The sequence below is a fragment of the Urocampus carinirostris genome, chromosome 10 (assembly GCF_059441175.1).
Source record: "Urocampus carinirostris isolate Australia breed hairy pipefish chromosome 10, RoL_Ucar_1.0, whole genome shotgun sequence".
Taxonomy (NCBI): domain Eukaryota; kingdom Metazoa; phylum Chordata; class Actinopteri; order Syngnathiformes; family Syngnathidae; genus Urocampus; species Urocampus carinirostris.
The window spans coordinates 4,569,421-4,588,822 of record NC_142358.1 but is presented as its reverse complement, the minus strand read 5'-3'; the positions used below and the strand labels follow the sequence as shown (position 1 = coordinate 4,588,822).

At 39.7% G+C, this 19,402-nt stretch overlaps 1 protein-coding gene across 3 annotated transcripts in view; it reads right to left on the bottom strand.

Annotated features, from left to right (window-relative positions):
* The window catches only part of fndc3a (fibronectin type III domain containing 3A), a 116,176-nt gene that overhangs the window by 34,257 nt on the left and 62,517 nt on the right, over nucleotides 1-19,402 (bottom strand). For all 3 annotated transcript variants that reach the window (XM_088346456.1, XM_088346455.1, XM_088346457.1), the window contains 3 exons: nucleotides 13,997-14,072; nucleotides 4,582-4,658; nucleotides 3,129-3,375 (listed from right to left, as the gene is read on the bottom strand). In XM_088346456.1, the coding sequence (XP_088202582.1) occupies nucleotides 3,129-3,375; nucleotides 4,582-4,658; nucleotides 13,997-14,072 (400 nt within the window). The remainder of the gene's footprint in view (nucleotides 1-3,128; nucleotides 3,376-4,581; nucleotides 4,659-13,996; nucleotides 14,073-19,402) is intronic.

The window sequence follows — 19,402 nt, the reverse complement described above, 5'->3', positions numbered from 1 at the left end:
AGTAATTGCCAAGCAGCATGGTGAAAAAAGGTCTGCGGTTGGAGCAATAATTAGAAAATGGAAAAAGGTAAACATGACTGTCAATCTCAATCGGAGTGAAGCCCTATGCAAGATATCATCTCGTGGGGTCTCAATGACTAAGAAAGGTGAGGAATCAGCCCAGAACTACACGACAGGAGCTGGTCAATGCCCTGAAAAGAGCTGAGACCACCGTTTCTGTAGGTAATACACCAAGATGTCATGATTTGAAATCATGCATTGTGCGAAAGGTTGCCCTGCTTAAACCAGCACATGTCAAGGCCCGTATTAAGTTTGCATATAAACATTTTAATGATACAGAGGAGTCATGGGAGAAAGTTTTGTGGTCAAATGAGACCAAAATAGAACCTTTTAGTCATAATTTCACGAAGCGTGTTTGGAGAAGAAGAATGAAGAGTACAATCCGAAAAACACCATGCCTACTGTGAAGCATAAGGGTGGTAACATCATGCTTTGGGGTGTTTTTCTGCACATGGGACAGGACAAGTGCACTGCATTAAAGAGAGGGCCATGTACTGTATTGTGAGATTTTGGGGAACAACCTCCTTTCCTCAGTCAGAGCATTAAAAATGGGTAGTGGCTGGGTCTTCCAACACAACAACGACCCTAAGCACACAGCCAGGAAAACCAAGGAGTGGCTCCGTAAAAAGCATATCATAATCCAGCCAGTCACCAGACCTGAACCCAATCGAAAATATTTGGAGGGAGCTGAAACTGTTTCTCAGCGAGAGCCCAGAAACGTGACTGATCTAGAGAAGGTCTGTGTAGAGGGGTGGGTCAAGATCCCTCCTGCAGTGTGTGCAAACCTGGTGAAATACTACAGAAAACGTTTGACCTCTGTAATAGCAAACAAAGGCTACTGTACCATTTATCAACATCCATTTTCTCAGGTGTTCAAATACTTATTTGCAGCTATGTTAAAAAAATAAATCCTTAAAAAACATGCGTTGTGATTTCTGGATTTGTCTTTTTCGTTTATCTCTCTCACATTGAACACATGCAGCTACGATGAAAATTTCAGACCCCTCCATGATTTATAAGTCGGAGAAAAATAGCGGGGTGTTCAAATACTTGTTTCTTCACTGTATATACAGTGGCCTGCAAAATTATTTGCCCCCCTTGAACTTTGTGACCTTTGGCCACATTTCAGACTTCAAACATAAAGATATTAAACTGTAATTTCTTGTGAAGAATCAACAATAAGTGGGACACAATCATGAAGTGGAACACACTTTATTGGATATTTTAAACCTTTTTTTCACAAAAAAACAGAAAAGTGGGTGTGCAAAATTATTCAGCCCCATTGAGTTAATACTTTGTAGCGCCACCTTTTGCAGCGATTACAGCTGCAAGTCACTTGGGTTATGTTTCTATCAGTTTTCCACATTGAGAAACTGATATTTTTGTCAATCCCTAGTTGCAAAACAGCTCGAGCTCAGTAAGGTTGGAAGCTTTTGTGAACAGTAGATGTCAGTTCTTTCCACAGATTCTCAATTGCATTGAGGTCTGGACTTTGACTTGGCCATTCTAACACCTGGATATGTTTTTTGGTGAAGCATTCCATTGTAGCTTTTGCTTTATGTTTTGGATCATTGTCTTGTTGGAAGACAAATCTCTGTCCCAGTCTCAGGTATTTTGTGGACTGCATCAGATTTTCTTCCAGAATGGACCTGTATTTGGCTCCATCCATCTTCCCATCAATTTTAACCATCTTCAGCGCAGGTACAATAATACAGAGACTTGATTACACACAGGTGGATTCCATTTATCATCGTTAAATCATTTAGATCAACATTGAATCATTCAGAGATCCTCACTGAACCTCTGGAGAGAATTTGGTGCACTGGAAGTAAAGGGGCTGAATAATTTTGCACACCAACTTTTGCGTTTTTTATTTGTTAAAAAAGTTTAAAATATCCGATAAAGTATGTTCCACTTCATGATTGGGTCCCATTTATTGTTGACAATTCAACAAGTTATTACAGTTTTATATCTTGATGTTTGAAGTCTGAAATGTGACAAAAGATCACAAAGTTCAAGGGGGGCAAATAGTTTCGCAAGCCACTTTATTGTAAGCCAAGTGTCGAGAACCTATGACTCGCGAGCCATATATGGCTTGGATAACACAGATATAGTGCAAATACTTAATGCATTGTGACATTCAAGGGCGATTGTCGCACAAACAAAGCCAAGACAACCCAGGTCGTTAATAAGGTTCAGTCCAATATATATAGGACACAATTTTAACAACAGTTTGGAGTCAAGGTGTCACACAAACAGACCCCGTTTTGGTTGTAAATCACTACATAATCCTTAATATAGAAGCTCAATAAACAATCTATGTTCATTGTTAAGACACTTTATGATGAAAAAAACGTGTAACATTTTTATAATCACTTGCAAAACCTCCTAGAGCAATTTGATTGGGTGGGCAGTAGGGATGGGGCTATAAGACGCGCGTACTCCTCCTCGCCCAGCGCAGTCTCCACTGAATCCTTGTTTGCAGTATTTTATGACATTTTTATAAAGAATTTTGCTTGCACATTGTTTTGAAACTATCATTTAGTACAAAAATAACAGTCATTTAGCCTCAACACTTTTAGGTATCTGAGGGAGGGAGACACATTTTACGTGGTATATTTATATTGATATGCGACACAGGCTCTGGCAATATTATTTCACAGATTGTATCAAACGACACACAGAGAAATAAAATGTGCTGAAGCTTTTGTCTGGGGAGCGGATTTGGCAGTTTTGTTGAATTTTGTCTTGAAATATATGGTATGGCTCTCTCTCAAAAATAAATAAATAAATAAAATCGAATTATTTTTGCTTTTATGGCTCTTTGGGGCAAAAAGGTTCTCTGCTGTAAGTGCATAAGAGCCCAATGGTTGTACACAATTAAACACAATAGCTATTACTGTAGTCATGTGCCTTATAGTCAAGTGAAAAATATATGAAAGATGAATATTTTTGTGTGTTGTGCTTACTAATAAACAGTACATCTCGTCTGCAAGTGTGACAAGTGACACATAAAATAAAATTTAAAAATTCCACTTGGTAAAAACTCCATACACTTGCAATCTTACCCTGCTCTGAATAGATGTGAGCCGGATGATACTGGGATATATACTGGGCGCTCATGTCGCCCACTCCGCCCACCATGCCTGTGTAGAGCTGAGGGGGTGGGGGCATCATTGCAGGGTGCGGAATAAAGGCAGGCAGGTGGGCGTGGGGAGGTGGTGGGGCATGATGGAGAGGAGAGTGACCGCCTGGGTGGAACTCTGGTTGCTGAGGCAACACCAGGACCCGCCGCACTCCATTCTCCTCAATGATCTGTACGTAAAGGACAAAGTGTTAAAATGTATGCTCTTAGATTTCTTAACTTGCAACTCAGGCTGAGGCTAACGACTTCTTTAAAAGTCAACTATTCGCAGACTATTGGAGCGATTAGTCGAAAAATCGGATAATTATTCCTTAAATTTAGCATGAAGTTGCTATAATTATGTGGCAAATGATAAATAAAAACGTGTATTTTATTGAACATACTGTAAATATGTACAAATATTAAATACAAATCTATCTCTAAAAGCAGTTAGTACTTCAGACTGCATGATTTTATTTTAAATACATATGTCAGAGTTTGGCATTAAGCTCAAACTCTCTCTTATTGCAAAATATACAATGCATGTCTTAAAAACCACATTGGCTTGAATGTAAATCTTATGAGGCAAGTCAGACTGTTTTGTTCAACTGTCTGACTGTTCTCTTTAAATGTTCATGCATCACCAAGGTACTGCAATGATACGCAAGGTCTGCTTTGAAAACTTTTCAAGTAGCCTTTTTATTTGGCGTATGAAGGTCAAACTGCTCCCAAACTTTGAAGGTTTTGGTACGCGTACTTGATGTTGATGCCGCCATTTCTGTATGTTTATGTTATCACTCGAGACAGAGACGCTATTGCACATGAAACTCTTAGAGATTATATTATTGTAGAGATGCCTCACTTTGATGGTAAACCGTGTTCAGCAACAACAGTCGACAATAGAATACATTGTCTACTCTTTCAGTTATTGATTTTTGTCACCAACAATGACTAATTGTTGCAGCTTTAGAAGCAACTAATTATGCAATTATTACGAGCATTTAAGTTTTTTAGATGAAAGTTTAGCGTGTGAAAACATTTTACCTTCTACCTTTTTTTCAAATGGATTCAAGCTAAATGCTTTTCTTTTAAATATTTTACTACATGTTTATCCTGGACTGTCACGTCTAATCTCGTTGTGAACAATTTACACAATGTTGTAATCAATCACAATGAAGACAATTAAATTCTAATATGAAAGTCAGTACAGCGCAGATTGTTGTCAACGTCCATTAGTTGTGATATGTGAATTTCCCTGCGGGGATAAATAAAGTATCTATCTATCTATCTATCTATCTAGTTGTAGGAAATATATAACAATGATGTTAACCTGTATACCTAATAAACTCTGACAAGTTAGGGTAAAAGTGGTATAGGAATTACAGCTCTGTGCTTACCTGTGAAATGTATCCAGGAGGCACATAGATTGGAGGCACTGAACCGTTTGGAGACATCATGGGAACCTGAGCAGGACCTGCAGAGAGACAAAGAAGGCAAACATCAGAGACCTAAAATACAGACCAAGATTGTGTTTGAAGTGCATAAAGGGAGGTAGAGCAAAAGTGTTTTTACAAATTCTTTCACCGTAATGATGAGGGATACCCTTTTTGGGGCGTACTCAACAGCAGGAAGCTCCCAAAAAGCTGCATGCATTTTTTTCTTGAATTGATGCAAAAAAAGGAGGGAAAAAAAAGAACCAAGGATTGATTTTTGACACAGCTCAGCGGAAAACCGGATATTATGTGGCCAAGTTGTACAGACTGAATCCAACTTCTATGTGTCATCTAAAAAGTCCATAACATCTAGCACATATTGACCTCCTGGCGACCCATTTGTGTGGGAGTTATATTTAAACAATTAAATATGTGTGGACCTTATATTGATATGATGGAAGCCATTGTTTAAAAATGTGTAGGGGAAAAAATGTCTGATTGGCTCTAAGTAGTAATTGTAGAATGATGGATAACTCCATTGATCGGCACCGATTGGACAGCAAACAACTGTGTTTATCCAGGAAATATTCAGTGCAGCAGTCATGCGTAATCACAAAGGCAATTTTATCCATTTTAATCCTTTCATGCTCTGGAAAAATACAATCACAAAAGCTTGGGTTTTGATTGACATGCCAAAAGCAAAAAAACATTTAAAAAAAGCTAGAATAAAAACATAGAGTATGACTGCTATACAATGTATGCATATCTTTAAATTATCAAGTGGGGAACTATTCCAATAGCTTTTAACACTTGGCAGTAGTTGTGCTGAGCTGGGGTGAAATAATTGCTTATTGACGAAACTGAAATTTTAAGATCCTGGGTTTTCCCTGGAAAACTTCAGAGAGGATGGATCAATGATGTAATTGAGGCAAATATTAAATTATCGTATTGGTAGGATGGCTCTCAAAAGTAGTTGCTTTTTTGGTTATTATTTACTTATAGCCTGGTGGGAGAACAACAAAAGCTTAGTGGTCTGCCAGGCTTATAAAGCAATGTGGAAACCCTATAAATAGAGAGGAGTCAATCTTGAATGTGAACAAAGCACTTGTTCTTAAACAGTGTGAAACATTAAGGGAAGCACTTTGCTTTGAGTGTTGCACTCTTCAAATATTAGTTTACTGTGACTGATAAACAAAGTACATGCTAAAACAGGTTCAGAGTACATGGGAGCTGACACAAAAGAAAAACCGTGTAAATAAGGTTGAAATACGATTGTATAAAGTCCACCTGTTATACCCGCAAATAGGAAAGTTGCTGTACATTTTGTTGACTAATTTCAAAAAGTGCTGATGCAGCATAGGGCCAGTGGCGTTTCCTTATCTTGCTCAAGGAAACAATCAACATGGTTACAATAGCCAGCAATGGAACACATCTTTAGATTATGAGAACACAGCTAACACTGACTAACGCCTCAGTCATCACGAAAAAGCAGCAATGCAAGGTAGAAAAAATTTAATTGACGAGACCAGTTTTCTCAACCTTTTTTTGAGCAAAGACAAACTTTCTTTTAATCAGAAAATCCTGAGGCACAGCATCAGTCAAAAAATTTTTTTTTGTAAATTATTAAGCTGCCTTAATTAACTGTATTGGCTCAGGAGATAATACTGGGTTTTGATTTTTGTTTATAATCTTACAACATAATTATCTTGTTTTTCTAGAAATACAAGTAATACTTATGATAAAAAGAAATCACCTGCCAGTGAAGGACTCTTATTACTACATTCTAACTTTTGGGTTTGTTTTTTTCTTTTAGTAAATTAAGATGATTAAAATTGGCAAAATTATGTGCAAGATTTTTACTTTGATTCATTCATTTCTGTTATATTATATACTGTACTACTTCATCAGAAAAATTATGTGCAATATGTTAACTTGGGCAGCAGGGTGGCGCAGTGGTTAGCGCGTGTGCGGCACAGTTCTAAGGTCTTGGGAACCTCTTGTGTGGGTTCAAATCCAGCTACCGGACTTCCTGTGCGGAGTTTGTATGTTCTCCCCGTGCTTGCATGGGTTTCCTCCGGGCACTCCGGTTTCCTCCCACATTCCAAAGACATGCATTTCAGGTGGATTGGCCGGTCCAAATTGTCCCTAGGTGTGAACGAGCGAGTGAGTTGTCTGTCCCTGATTGGCTGGCAACCAGTTCAGGGTGTCCCCTACCCACTGCCCGATGATTGTTGGGATGGGCTCCAGCACCCCCGCAACCCTACTGAGGATAAGCGGTGCAGCTAATGAGATGAGGAGATAATGAGATGTTAACTTGGATTCATTAGTTTTTTGCATTCCAATCTTTAATTATAGCTTTAAATGACAAAATAATTTACTAAACTTACAGTACTGCCTCATGAGGACAGAATTAGTGTACAAAGGGAGTCATGCGCTCCAGAGCCCCTGGATGAAGTTCACTTAAGTTCAGTGGGTCGTAAGGTCCAACTTTTCTGGCAATAGAAAGCATTTTCCTCTGTGCTTCTCTCCGTCTGGAGCATTTTGTTTAAATAGTGGCGTTGAGAGAAAATTCAAATTGAAAAAGATTTGTGCATGTGTAATGTAGGTTCATCAAGCTGTTTTACATATGTGTTCAAACAAGACTGCAGCAAAGGCAGGCACAGGCAGACACAGGCAGAAGAGGGGCGGGGCGATTGTTTAGCCAATCAGAATGCAGAACACAATGCACAATGAAAATCTACAAAGTAGCAAAACCGCAATGAGTAAACCAAGAAACAGCAAAAGATTAGTGTATTGTGTTTACATCAAGTGATCTGTTGACACCTACTGATGTGGATGTACAGTTACTTGGATGGGTACTGGAAGAAAACAAAGATACTGAACAATGCCATGCTTTTTTCCAAAGTTAAAATTGGGCAATTTTCCGACCAAGTCAGATTCAGATTCAGATATACTTTGTCATTCGTGTACACGTGTATACAGAACGAAATGTCGATACATCTGACCCGCAGTTTCTTTGAGCGTCAGCCGGGATAGATAAGTTTAACCATGTCTTCAGAATTATAGTCTCCCTGTACACTGTTTGAAAAACACTGGATGGACAAAAACCTTTAATGGGTTTGTAGGAAATTAATGGCAGACTGCAAACATTTAGGATAGGAAACAGACCCATCAAAAAACATATCCCCCTACCATGCGCCCCTCCCCCTAAATCAACCGGAAGATTGGGTGTGCTAACGTGGCCCAAGAGTGCCAAGCTTCCAGCAAGAATGAAAACCATCAGTCCTCCTCTGGCAAAGTGCAAACTGACATCCAGCCAAGATGAGTAGCCGTTTGACCGGAGGGGGACGAGTTCTGGCGATGCCGTAATCAATCATGAAAGTCATAGATTTTCTGCAATAGCTTTTCACTTCTTCGAGGACGATACAGTGATGCTTAACATCAAAATCGATTTCTTAATCATCTATGTCCTCCTCTTCTTCATTTGGTGGGTAGAAATAGAAATGAGAAGAAAAGAGAAGAGTTAGATTGAAGAACATGATTTACATATCTCAAGTCCAACATTAGTGTTATGTGAGGAACAATTACATTTGATTTAGTCGTTGTACGACTCAACATGATGAGCTTCAATTTGAGAGGGTATGATGCAACAAGTTTCATGTCATCAAATTCCACCATAAATTAAGTTTTATTTTAGAGAGTTAGTCTTACTAATAAAAGACAATTCCATATGTGCAAGTATTTAAATAGAGTTAGGTGATTTTTAGCCATAATAATACTGTAATCCCTCACTACTTCACGGCCTCAATGCGTCACAGGCTGAAATTTTTTTGCCATCCATTATCCGCGATTGCATAATTACTGCGAGTGGGGCCCGGCAGAGTGCATTTATGTCGGGCCTATCATCTCTTTTGTTGTTCCGTCCACCAAGAAGTAAACAAACGCCCATGCAGCCGTAATCAATCGTCATCCCCGATCGCATATAGCTGCAAGCTGGGACCAGCAGAACACACTGTTGTTGGGCCTGGCGGCTCCTTTTTGCAGGTACTCTCTCTGCCTAAAATGTGACAGCACCTGTGTGACCGCGATCTATTGACCCTAAAGGCATGATGCTGCAGGCGGGCCCAACAGAGCGCACTTTTGTTCGACAATGTGCCTTTTTTTTTTTTGCCTTTATCCTTTTTTATATATATGTGGATCAATTATCCCCAATCCCACATTTCTGCAAGCAGGGATCAGCATTAGACCCCTAAAATTTGCAACAGAAAATATCTTGTTTTGTTAATTATTTGTTGATGTTTTTGTTCTGTGCAAAATAACAAATATCCTCAATTACATTTGAAATAATATGATTGTTTGACTCAACACATACTTGACTGTTTTATTCAAATAATTGCAACAGTAGTTTTCAGTCCAAGTTAGTATTTAATAATTACCATGCAAGATCACTTATGTAATTTTGTAGTCCAGTATATAAAACCCTTATAAAGATTAGAGAAAATTGATTGACCAGCAGGAAATGATTTGGAACACAGCCTTAGTCTCTGATATTTTCTCCTGCAGGCTGGCGTAGATGACGTTAACAGTAACCTTCATGCTTTTGTGTATTACAGAGCAGGAACGTTCTCTGCCAGACAGCAGTCTCATGAGAGGGAGACCATTGCCTCAGGGACTGTGAATCTTCCACCACATCTAACCATCCATTTGTTGAAGTTATTTACAAACCCACACAAAAATAAAGTGGACACTCCTTATAGAGTAATCTTAGATGGGGAAACCGTTGCCTTTTTGCACAGTTTCTGCCTCCCCCTCGCATCGACAGTGGGAGAATGAGTCACATTTCACAAGCTCAGTCATCCTTAGAGCTACTTGCTGTGAAAGCTGTAAATGAACACGAGCAATCTTCATAAAGTTGAGGGCAAGGCGGCGAGGACAAAAAACAAAGTAGTAGTGTGGCTAATGTGCTGTTTCCAGGGACAAGTATTTGTACTGTTGTAATGTTGGAGTATGTCATCACCGATATTTACTTGTGATCATATATTTTCTTCCATATTTACGACCTTTCATTTATAACTTCCTTTCCTTAGTCGTAATTATATATCTTCATTTATACATGCGTGATTATACAACTTTTATGCTTTTTTGTAGCTAGAAATGTTCTTGAGCGTTATATCACAACTTGTTAAAACTTGTTTGGACAAAGACTTACTATTCAAGTAATTTTAGTTTTGTTTAGTGAGAAATTGCATCTCTTCAGTTTCGTTTCGGCTCCAGCATCATCCTTCTGTTAATATAAGAGTGTAAGCCCTTACAGTCAGTGAAATTGTGGACTGCAACAACCATTGTCTTCATATTGTTTGTGCCAGGAATATTCTGGGGATAAAACCTAAGGAGTTACTGCTAAACTTCCGAGCGATTATTTTGATGACCTATCTTCTCGCTACTTGAAATGAAATGAACACCGAAAAAAGAGCATTTACAGCAGTATTAAGAGCTGCCAAACATTGAAAATCATATTTCAGAATTGATCAATTCAGATTTCTCCGAATATAGGACTCCCATTTTCAGGTTGAAAAGAGTCGTTAGACAACGGTTATTAGTTAAAAAGAAATAATTGCAACAAAGTAGTGATCACTAATAACTATCATACAAATTTTGTATGAATAACAATCAACACATTTATATCAATAGATATTTTCAATACAAAAAATGAACAATGCTTGTTTTGTAGGGATATTTGTCGTTTGCATAGAAAATGTCTCTCGCAATTTGGTATAAGCTGGCCTAGTACAGGATTTATAGTATTTGGTAACTGCGTATTGCATCCAAGGAGTGTTACATGTATTGGTTTTATTACACAATGGTAAAGACACAGACAATTTGAGTCATCTTTGTCTTTGCATGCTCAAAAAAATGACAATATTTTAACGCCACATAAACCGAGCAGTACCTGATTATAATTTTTATAGTAGCAAACAATTGAAAGCAATCAGAGGAAAAGCTTTAAAGCTGGTACTTGGAAATCATCTGATATTTTCTTTTCAAACAACTAGCTTCATCATTCGTGAGCTTTTCTGCAGAACCGGTCCACGCAGTGCTCAGGTGTTCTTAGGGGGCTACCACCTTGGAGAGCCCCGGGTCGGATTGAGTAGCTGGGGAGAGTAAAGTATGAGCTCGGTTGAAAAAGTTGCAGCCACTGTGACCAAACACCAGGTAAACTGAAGTTAACTGCGGATGGTTGCACTGGACAAACCAATCGGACACAAGCGCACACACACTACTCTTCAGCCTTCCTGAGACGCAAGTAGTGAGTCATCCTTCTATTCGCGTCACAGAGATGAGTGCACCTTGTGACAGATCAGTTAGTAGCAGCCACAGGGATCTACAGTAGGCACCTCTTTTTACCTCTCTTTCCCCTTATGACAAAGACACTGTGTTCTTGGCCCCAAAAGCTTTAATCATTTCAGATGTCCTTTGTCATCTAAACCTCTCGTAAAGGCGTTTCATCTCTTTATTCACTTTTGTCAGGAGGTATAGTCGCAGCACAAAAAAAGGAATAGCTTTTTTTGTCAACAATGAAATGAGGCACTGATCCAAAAGGTTCCCATAGTGAGTGCCAAAGGTCACAGTGTATTATTTCATGAACTGCATAGTACCTATCCAAGAGTGGCTTCCATCTCTTTTTTTTCTTCTAAATCCAGCCAATTTAGATAGATAGATAGAGATACATAGATAGATAGATAAATACTATATTCATCCCTGTAGGGAAATTCACACTTCCAGCAGTATCCTTGTGTTGATTATTAACAGATTAACAGGATGGCCTTGGGGTGCTGTGTTTGTAGTTTAGCAACAGCGGAGTGGATGACGTCACACGCTAAGCCAAAAATTCGACACCCCTGCAGCAGATGTAAATCTTTGTGCCCAGGGTTACACCACCTCGTGTCCACGTAGATAGCGAGTCCACCTCCTCTCCGCTTCCCGCAGGCTTTTGTGTCTCTATCTGCCCTAACAGCGCTAAAGTCTGGTAGCTCCACGTTAGCGTCCGGGATGCTAGACGTGAGCCACGTTTCCGTAAAACACAGCAAACTGCACTCCCTGTACGCTTTGATGTTTTTCACTAGCACAGCCAGTTCGTCGGTCTTATTTGGTAGAGAGTTCACATTTCCCATGATTACAGACGGTATCGAAGGCTTATATCGCTGCTAGCCGCTTAGCCTCTGCAGCCACGATAGGGCCCCCTCATCACGCCGGCACAAGAATTCTTCAGGGCAAGGAGTTGATTCCTCGAATAAACGCATTTTTGTGCGTTAAAACCCATAACCATAGGATAGAAAGTAATCCAAAGTGTAGTTGTCAAATGGGATGAAAAACACCAAAGATAGAAGCAGACAATAAAAACAATATATCACAAAAAGAGCGAAATAAGACGGAGCTCCTGGAAAGGCTGCCGCTTACGGCGGCTCCTATAATTTATAAATATCACTACAACTAGTCTCACCAAACCCGACATTTTGTTTTTCATTAAGTTTTTTTCCCTTGTGCCTTAAAGCAGAACAAGAGCTCTGTTTTGCACTTCTTCAGCAGTGCAGTGATTCGCAATGACTTCGGTGCATCATTGGGTACGTTTACATGCAAGCACTAATCCAGTTGGAAAAGGAATATTGGATTTCTGGAGCATTCCAAATGTAGGGTTTTACATACCTGGAGACCTACGAATAACCCAGTAAACATGGCGCCTGCGAATATTCCAATGACGAGAACGAAGCGGGAGCAACGTCATTACACAAATAGATGTCATTTCCACATTTTTTTGATTAAATAAAAAAAGACTCCCCAAATTCAACACAGTACTTAGCTTAATCCCTCTGTGCTCTGAAAATGAGCTCTATTGCTTCGTGTTATGTGTTCTGCAAGATGCTTTTTAATGTGGCTTGCAAAAAGTATAGACTTGCACTACATACATGGATGGATACAACTGTGACATCCACAATACAGATATATATGCATGCGTAGCATTTTCACCCTAGGGCAGAAATCAATATGAAATGACCTAAGAAATCAACTGATATACATGAGGCTTTTTTAGCTGGTAAGCCGGAGTTTGCATGAATCATTCGTCTCTGTACAAAGAGTGATTTCAGTCATAAAATATCCAAGATGACGGAAACTGCACGTGTGCACCAGCAATTAGACTACCTGAATGCCTATACACGCACGAGCAATCAGAAAATGAAAGAAAATAATCCAACCATTGCAATCGGAACAGTCACAGTCAGAAAAAAACCTTCACTGCAATTACTGTACATAAACAAAATACTGGCAGTTTTCAGGTTTTAATCAGGTAATTGCCTGTATGTAAATGTACCCACCTATGCACGTAAGTTGTAGTCTCTCAACTGAAGTGGCTCCATGGACAGAGTTAACTATCTTTCCGCTTTGAGATCATGTAACCATCAAATATTGCCACATTGCTCGCTCCTCTTTCATCGTACATTATAAATACAGAATAAGATAAACAATCTCCTTTAATGAAGAAATGCTGCACATGCGTCACTGGTATAAGTACTGTATAACTTCCTTATCCAATACACATGTCATTTTCACATTCAAAAGGTGACATATTTGAAAAATGGAATCGACTTCTTGAGAACACTCCATGATTCAGAACTCATACTTCATTGAATCACAGCTCATTTATGGTTGCATGTATGTTTTCAAGTAAAGCATTGGTCGGTATATTTGAGATTTGGAATGGACCGTTGCTACAATTAGACTGCATATATAATAATGGATTAAATAAGAGCAGGAGAATATGCCCCCTACAGCATTAAAAAACCTCTTTATATTGTTTTAACATGATTTATGAAGGACAACTCATATGTGGCTTTTGAGCACTCAAGTTTTTCCACCCTTGACCTGCGATCATTCAAAATAAATAATTTAACTACATTGTAATGTGTGGTGTACTTAGGCTCTTTATTGTAATGACTTTGCAGTTATGTATTAAAGATGGCACAAATAAAACATGATAATGTCCATAGAATGGGAATTGAAATAAAATAGAAAAAGAGTGGTACAAGCCTCTCTACTCTTGCAACTCTTGCATCAAAACATCATAAAAAATGTGCACCTGATGCATAGTTCACATCATGAGCCCTTTTAGGCAGAAACCAATGAAGCAAGATCATTATGCAACTAATGTTATTACAGTATGGCGGTATATCAGGTGTCACACGGACATATTTTCAGCCATACTGTGATTTCTTTAATGAAAGAAATGTTTGAAACTCACACACTATACAAATATTAAATACGATTTTCACAGAAGAAAAACATGCATGCTGTAAATCGACTTTAGACACACAAGTTTTCTTACCTGTAATACACTGAAACTGGCCATCCTCTCGTCGAATCGTAAAGGCCTCACCTGGGTTTACCTGCACCAGGATTACCTGCAAAGGGGAAAAAAATTATGAAAGATGCATGTGTCCACACACTGGATCTGAAAGGCATCAAACAATTATTGAAATATCTGCATTTTGGGCAGTTGTTAGCTAGTGAAACAATTGCTGAATTTACACAATGGTAGCGTCTGTGTTTGGATAAATGTCTGTCTGGAAATAGAATCGAGGAGATGAGTTTCCTGAGACTCAGTAAGTATTTGATCTGTTCCCACTTTTTCCACTTCACTTACACAGGACAACTGAATACATACAAATTCTCATAGAAAAAAGGAATACAAAACCATGATTTCCGTATGGTGCTGATTTTTCACTTTAATTGGCCTTGGTGAGTTTGTGGTCTTGACGCACATCTTAGAAGAAAAATATCACTGCCGTCAGCTGCTAGATTTACATGAATAGGCGTACGGATATGAAACTCAGTTCAATGTTAAAGGAAACAAAATATTGTTTCTTTGTGTGCCACTTCAAATTAATCATTACCACTTACTGACAGAGAACAAGTAACCACAAATGAGCAATTTGGATATAAATATTTGTTTTGAGATGGACTGAACGTTATGAAGTTTGTCTGGCATGCCACAATAATTCATTAAAATCACCACTAAAGTAGCATAATAACTATATATCTATAGCAGGGGCCTCAGACTTGCGGCCCCCGGGCCAACTGCGGCCCCCAGGACGATAATTTGCGGCCCGTCTTAATATGAAAGTTATTAATGTTTGGCCCGCAAAAGTGTTATGAATGACACTTGTTGTGTGCGGAGCTGAATGAACCAATCACGGTTAGGTATATGGTCTGTTGGGCGGGACATCGGCTGGACTGTCCGGTGCCCCGGTCAAACTGAAATTTAACAGTAAAGCCGGGTATACACTGTGCGATTTTTTTCAGTCGCGGCAAAAGCTACAGCTCACACTGTACGAGTGAATCGCTCAGAAAATGCGTGGTTAATAATAAACGGAGCGGGCTTTCATGTCTTGTTCTCTGTGTTTGAACATGAGCATGACAGCTCATGCTGTCACAGCTCCGGACCAATACAGAAAGTCGCCACATTTTGCTGAGGCGCATGCGCAAAGTTAAACCCGGGAATTTAAACCAGAGACTGACTGCGTTTAAAGTGGAAAAACATATTACAGAGCCCCAAACATGTCTTTTTCAAAGCCTGCAGTGAAGAGAAAGGTTGGTGATGAGCACAGACAATTTCAGGAAAAGTGGGAAGTGCAATAATTCTTTGTTGAGCACAGGGGCGCCCCAACATGTCTTATTTGCACTGAAAAAGTTGCCGTGCACAAGGAATACAATTTGAGACGTCATTATACAACTAGAGATGTTGAGGAGTATGAAAAATACCAGGGAGATGAGAGTCAACCAGGCTGCCAGTCTTAAAACATGTTTAATGAGGCAACAAGATTTCTTTAAGAAAGCAACCAAAGAGAATGATGCAGCAGTCGAAGCTAGCTACGTAGTTAGTGAGATGATTGCTAGAGCAGGAAAGCCATTCACAGAAGGTGAATTTGTCAAAAAGTGCTTAATACAGGCTGCACATATTGTCTGTCCAGAAAAGAAAGGGCAGTTTAAAAACATCAGCCTTTCTGCCAACACCGTGGCAGAGCGCATTTCTGACCTGTCAAGTGACATTTATGATCAACTGAATGAGAAAGCAAAATGTTTCAGTGTATATTCAGTGGCTCTTGATGAGACCACAGACATCACAGACACTGCCCAGCTCGCAATATATGTCCGTGGTGTTGATGACAATTTTGAAGTGATAGAGGAACTGCTCACAGTAATTCCAATGCATGGCCAGACCACCGCTCAAGAAATATTTCACCAGCTATGTCATGCTATTGAGAATGCCGGTTTGCCATGGAAGAGTTTTGTGGGAATAACAACCGATGGAGCCCCATCAATGACAGGGAGGAAGAATGGACTGGTAGCATTTGTTAAAAAAAAACTGGAAGAGGAGGGTGTGGAGGAGGCCATAGCTCTGCACTGCATTATCCATCAGCAGGCCCTTTGTAGCAGATGCCTCAAGTTTGACAATGTGATGCCTGTCGTAGTGAAATGCATCAACCAAATCAGATCCAGGGGCTTAAAGCACAGAATGTTCAGTGCTTTTTTAGAGGAAATGGAGTCAGAATATGGGGATGTGCTCTACTTCACCGAGGTACGTTGGCTCTGCAGGGGAAACGTACTGAAGAGATCTTTTGTGTTGAGAGCAGAAGTGAAAGACTTCATGAAGAAGGAAGGGGTGGCTGTTCCTGTGCCAAGTGATCCCAAATGGCTCATGGACTTAGCCTTTCTTGTTGATATCACACATGAGCTTAATATACTGAACAAGAAGCTACAAGGCCAGGGGCAACTTGTCAGTGCTACCTATGACAATGTGAGAGCATTCTGCACAAAACTTGTGTTGTGGAAAGCCCAGCTCTCTCAGACAAACCTTTGCCATTTCCCAGCATGCAAGGCACTCGTGGATGCAGGGACATTATTCAGTGTTGAGAAGTATGTTGGGGCCATTTTGAAGGTACAGGAGGAATTTGATCACAGATTTGCGGACTTCAAGACGCACAGAGCCACATTTCAAATGTTTGCGGACCCCTTCTCCTTTGATGTGCAAGATGCCCCTCCTGTGCTTCAAATATAGCTCATTGACTTGCAGTGCAACTCTGCACTCAAAGCTAGGTTCAGGGAGGTGAGTGGAGAAGCAGACAAGCTTGGGCAATTTTTGAGAGAATTGACACCCAGCTTCCCTGAACTTTCCCGAGTGTTCAAGCGGACAATGTGCCTTTTTGGGAGCACATACTTGTGTGAGAAGCTCTTCTCCACCTTGAACTTCAATAAGTCCAAGTACAGGTCCAGATTTACTGACGAGCACCTTCAAGCCCTACTGAGGGTCTCCACTGCTTCCTCCCTCAAGCCAGATGTGGCTCGCCTATGTGAGAAGAAGCGCTGCCAGGTCTCTAGCAGCAAGAAGTAGGCAAGAGAAGCCTTATTTAGAACAGTTCAGGTTTAATGTTATATTCATGTTCAGAAAGTTTAAGGTTAAATAATCGTCTGTATCTGCTGTATGATCATTTTTATTAAGGTATTTGAGAACATTGGAATGTTTTATCAGCGTTTTTCTTGTGGAAATCCTGATACGGCCCAGCCTCATCCAGGATCTGCCTCCAGCGGCCCCTAGGTCAATTGAGTTTGAGACCCCTGATCTATAGCAACTAGTTTAATCATTTTTTGGGGTCCATCTATGCACATTAGCTTCCAACTGACTCAAAGTATCAAGAGAACACAAATCAAAGCAGCAGATGGATAATTTAAGAGTTGAAAACAATTGATGCAAGTCATGTCCTAATAGAATTAGCCACCATCAACTGCTGTGAGTTATTTAACTGGAGGTAAATTAAAGTTATATTCCCCTTGATTGAATGTGCCTATAGAATGGTGTCCTTTTCCGGATTGATTATTGGAATTTTTCAATCACATGGTTGTCCTCTTTAGCCTTCATTAATCTAAAGATAAAGCTAATATAGTCCCCCTGCAAATCATTTTGGCATCATTGTGCTGTGTTTGGATAATTGATGTACAACTGATGAAGGCATCCATTCATCATAAAAGGAGACTGTGTAGAGAGTCCACTCTTTCTAATTCCTGGGTGTGCACATCTCCGACGACATCTCCTGGTCTGCAAACACCAGAGCGGTGGTGGGGAAGGCCCAGCAGCGACTACATTTCCTGAGAGTGCTCAGGAAAAATCATCTAAAACAGCAGCTGCAGGTGTCCTTTTACAAAACCACAGTGGAGAGCATTCTAACATACTGCATTACGGTGTGGTATGCTGGGTGCACAGCAGCAGACAGAAAAACGCTCCAGAGGGTCATCAAATCAGCCTAGAAAATCGTCGGTTGCTCTCTGCCCAGTCTGGAGGACATTACCTGCTCTCGCTACCTCAGCAGAGCAGAAAACATCATCAAGGACTTTTCTCACCCCGGCCACCACCTCTTTGAACTGCTGCCTTCCGGCAAGCGCTACAGGTCACACAAAATAATAACAAACAGACTCAGAGACAGTTTCTTCCCCAGAGCCATTACCACCCTAAACACACGTCGCACAAAAAACTGAAAACTCCCACTACCTCATACGAATTTAAAATGGTATTCATGCCTATGTTTTTTGCACAATGTTGACTGCACTTTGTTTACTGCTCACCTTGTACAATGTTGACTATTTTTTGCACTATGTTGACTATTTTTGCAACAAAAGCATATTGCACAACCCTTACGATACCAAACTGTATTACGATACCAACTGTATGTAACATCCTACATGCCGACATTTCTTTGTATAAATATTGTGTAAATTATAACTATAACCTTATCCTCCTTGTTTTTATAACCTCATCTTCTCTGTTCCTTTATCTTCTTGGTTTCTTTTATCCTCATTGTGAATATGTGACTCTGGAGTGCCATGCCCAATTTCGTTGTCACTATATGTTAACCCATTTTATAACAATGACAATAAAGGTATATTCTATTCTTCTATTCTATTCTATTTTTGCCCGTAGGGGCAGGAGATCAAATGGAAATGTCCCATAGAAATCAACCCATGTACAGTCTGCTTTGAGCAAGTAAGCGGAGTTTGTGTGGATCATGAATCTCTAATACAAGTCCCACAGCGCTTTGCAGCATGAGGAAACTGTGTGTGCAGTAATGTGCTCTAGTACACAGATTCATTGTGTTATGCTTACTAATATATATATATATATATATATATATATATATATATATATATATATATATATATATATATATGTATAGGGTTTCAACTTTGTGGAAAGTCACTTACTTAATATGTGTGGTTATGGAACGGATTAACCGGGTAAAGAGGGAATACTTTACTTTAAAGGTTCTGTCTGAAATCTGAAAATGTTCTACTCGAGTCATCATTGCAGCCTCCTTCAAGTTCCTTTTGAGACACGTGCGTAGTATGTACGTTTTCTTGGACTCGCTCGAACAAACTCTTTCCTCTTTTTGGGGGTTTTAGTTGACTGTAATTGAAACCAGACTTATCTTACTTTTATCATTTTCATGTGACATTAACAAAATAAGTGCAGGTACAAGCATGATACTACAGTCCCCCCACCTCATCCCCCTGTTTCTGCTTTCTATTGTGTTGTGCGTCCCAAACAACGTTGCTAAAAGTATGATAGAAGCAGATAAGTGCAGTGTAAAGCAATATAAAGGCTCTTTGAACTCGCTTTGGCATTGTTAACATATACTTAACCTCCTAAGCCCTGGCGTCCACATGTGTGGACATGAATGCA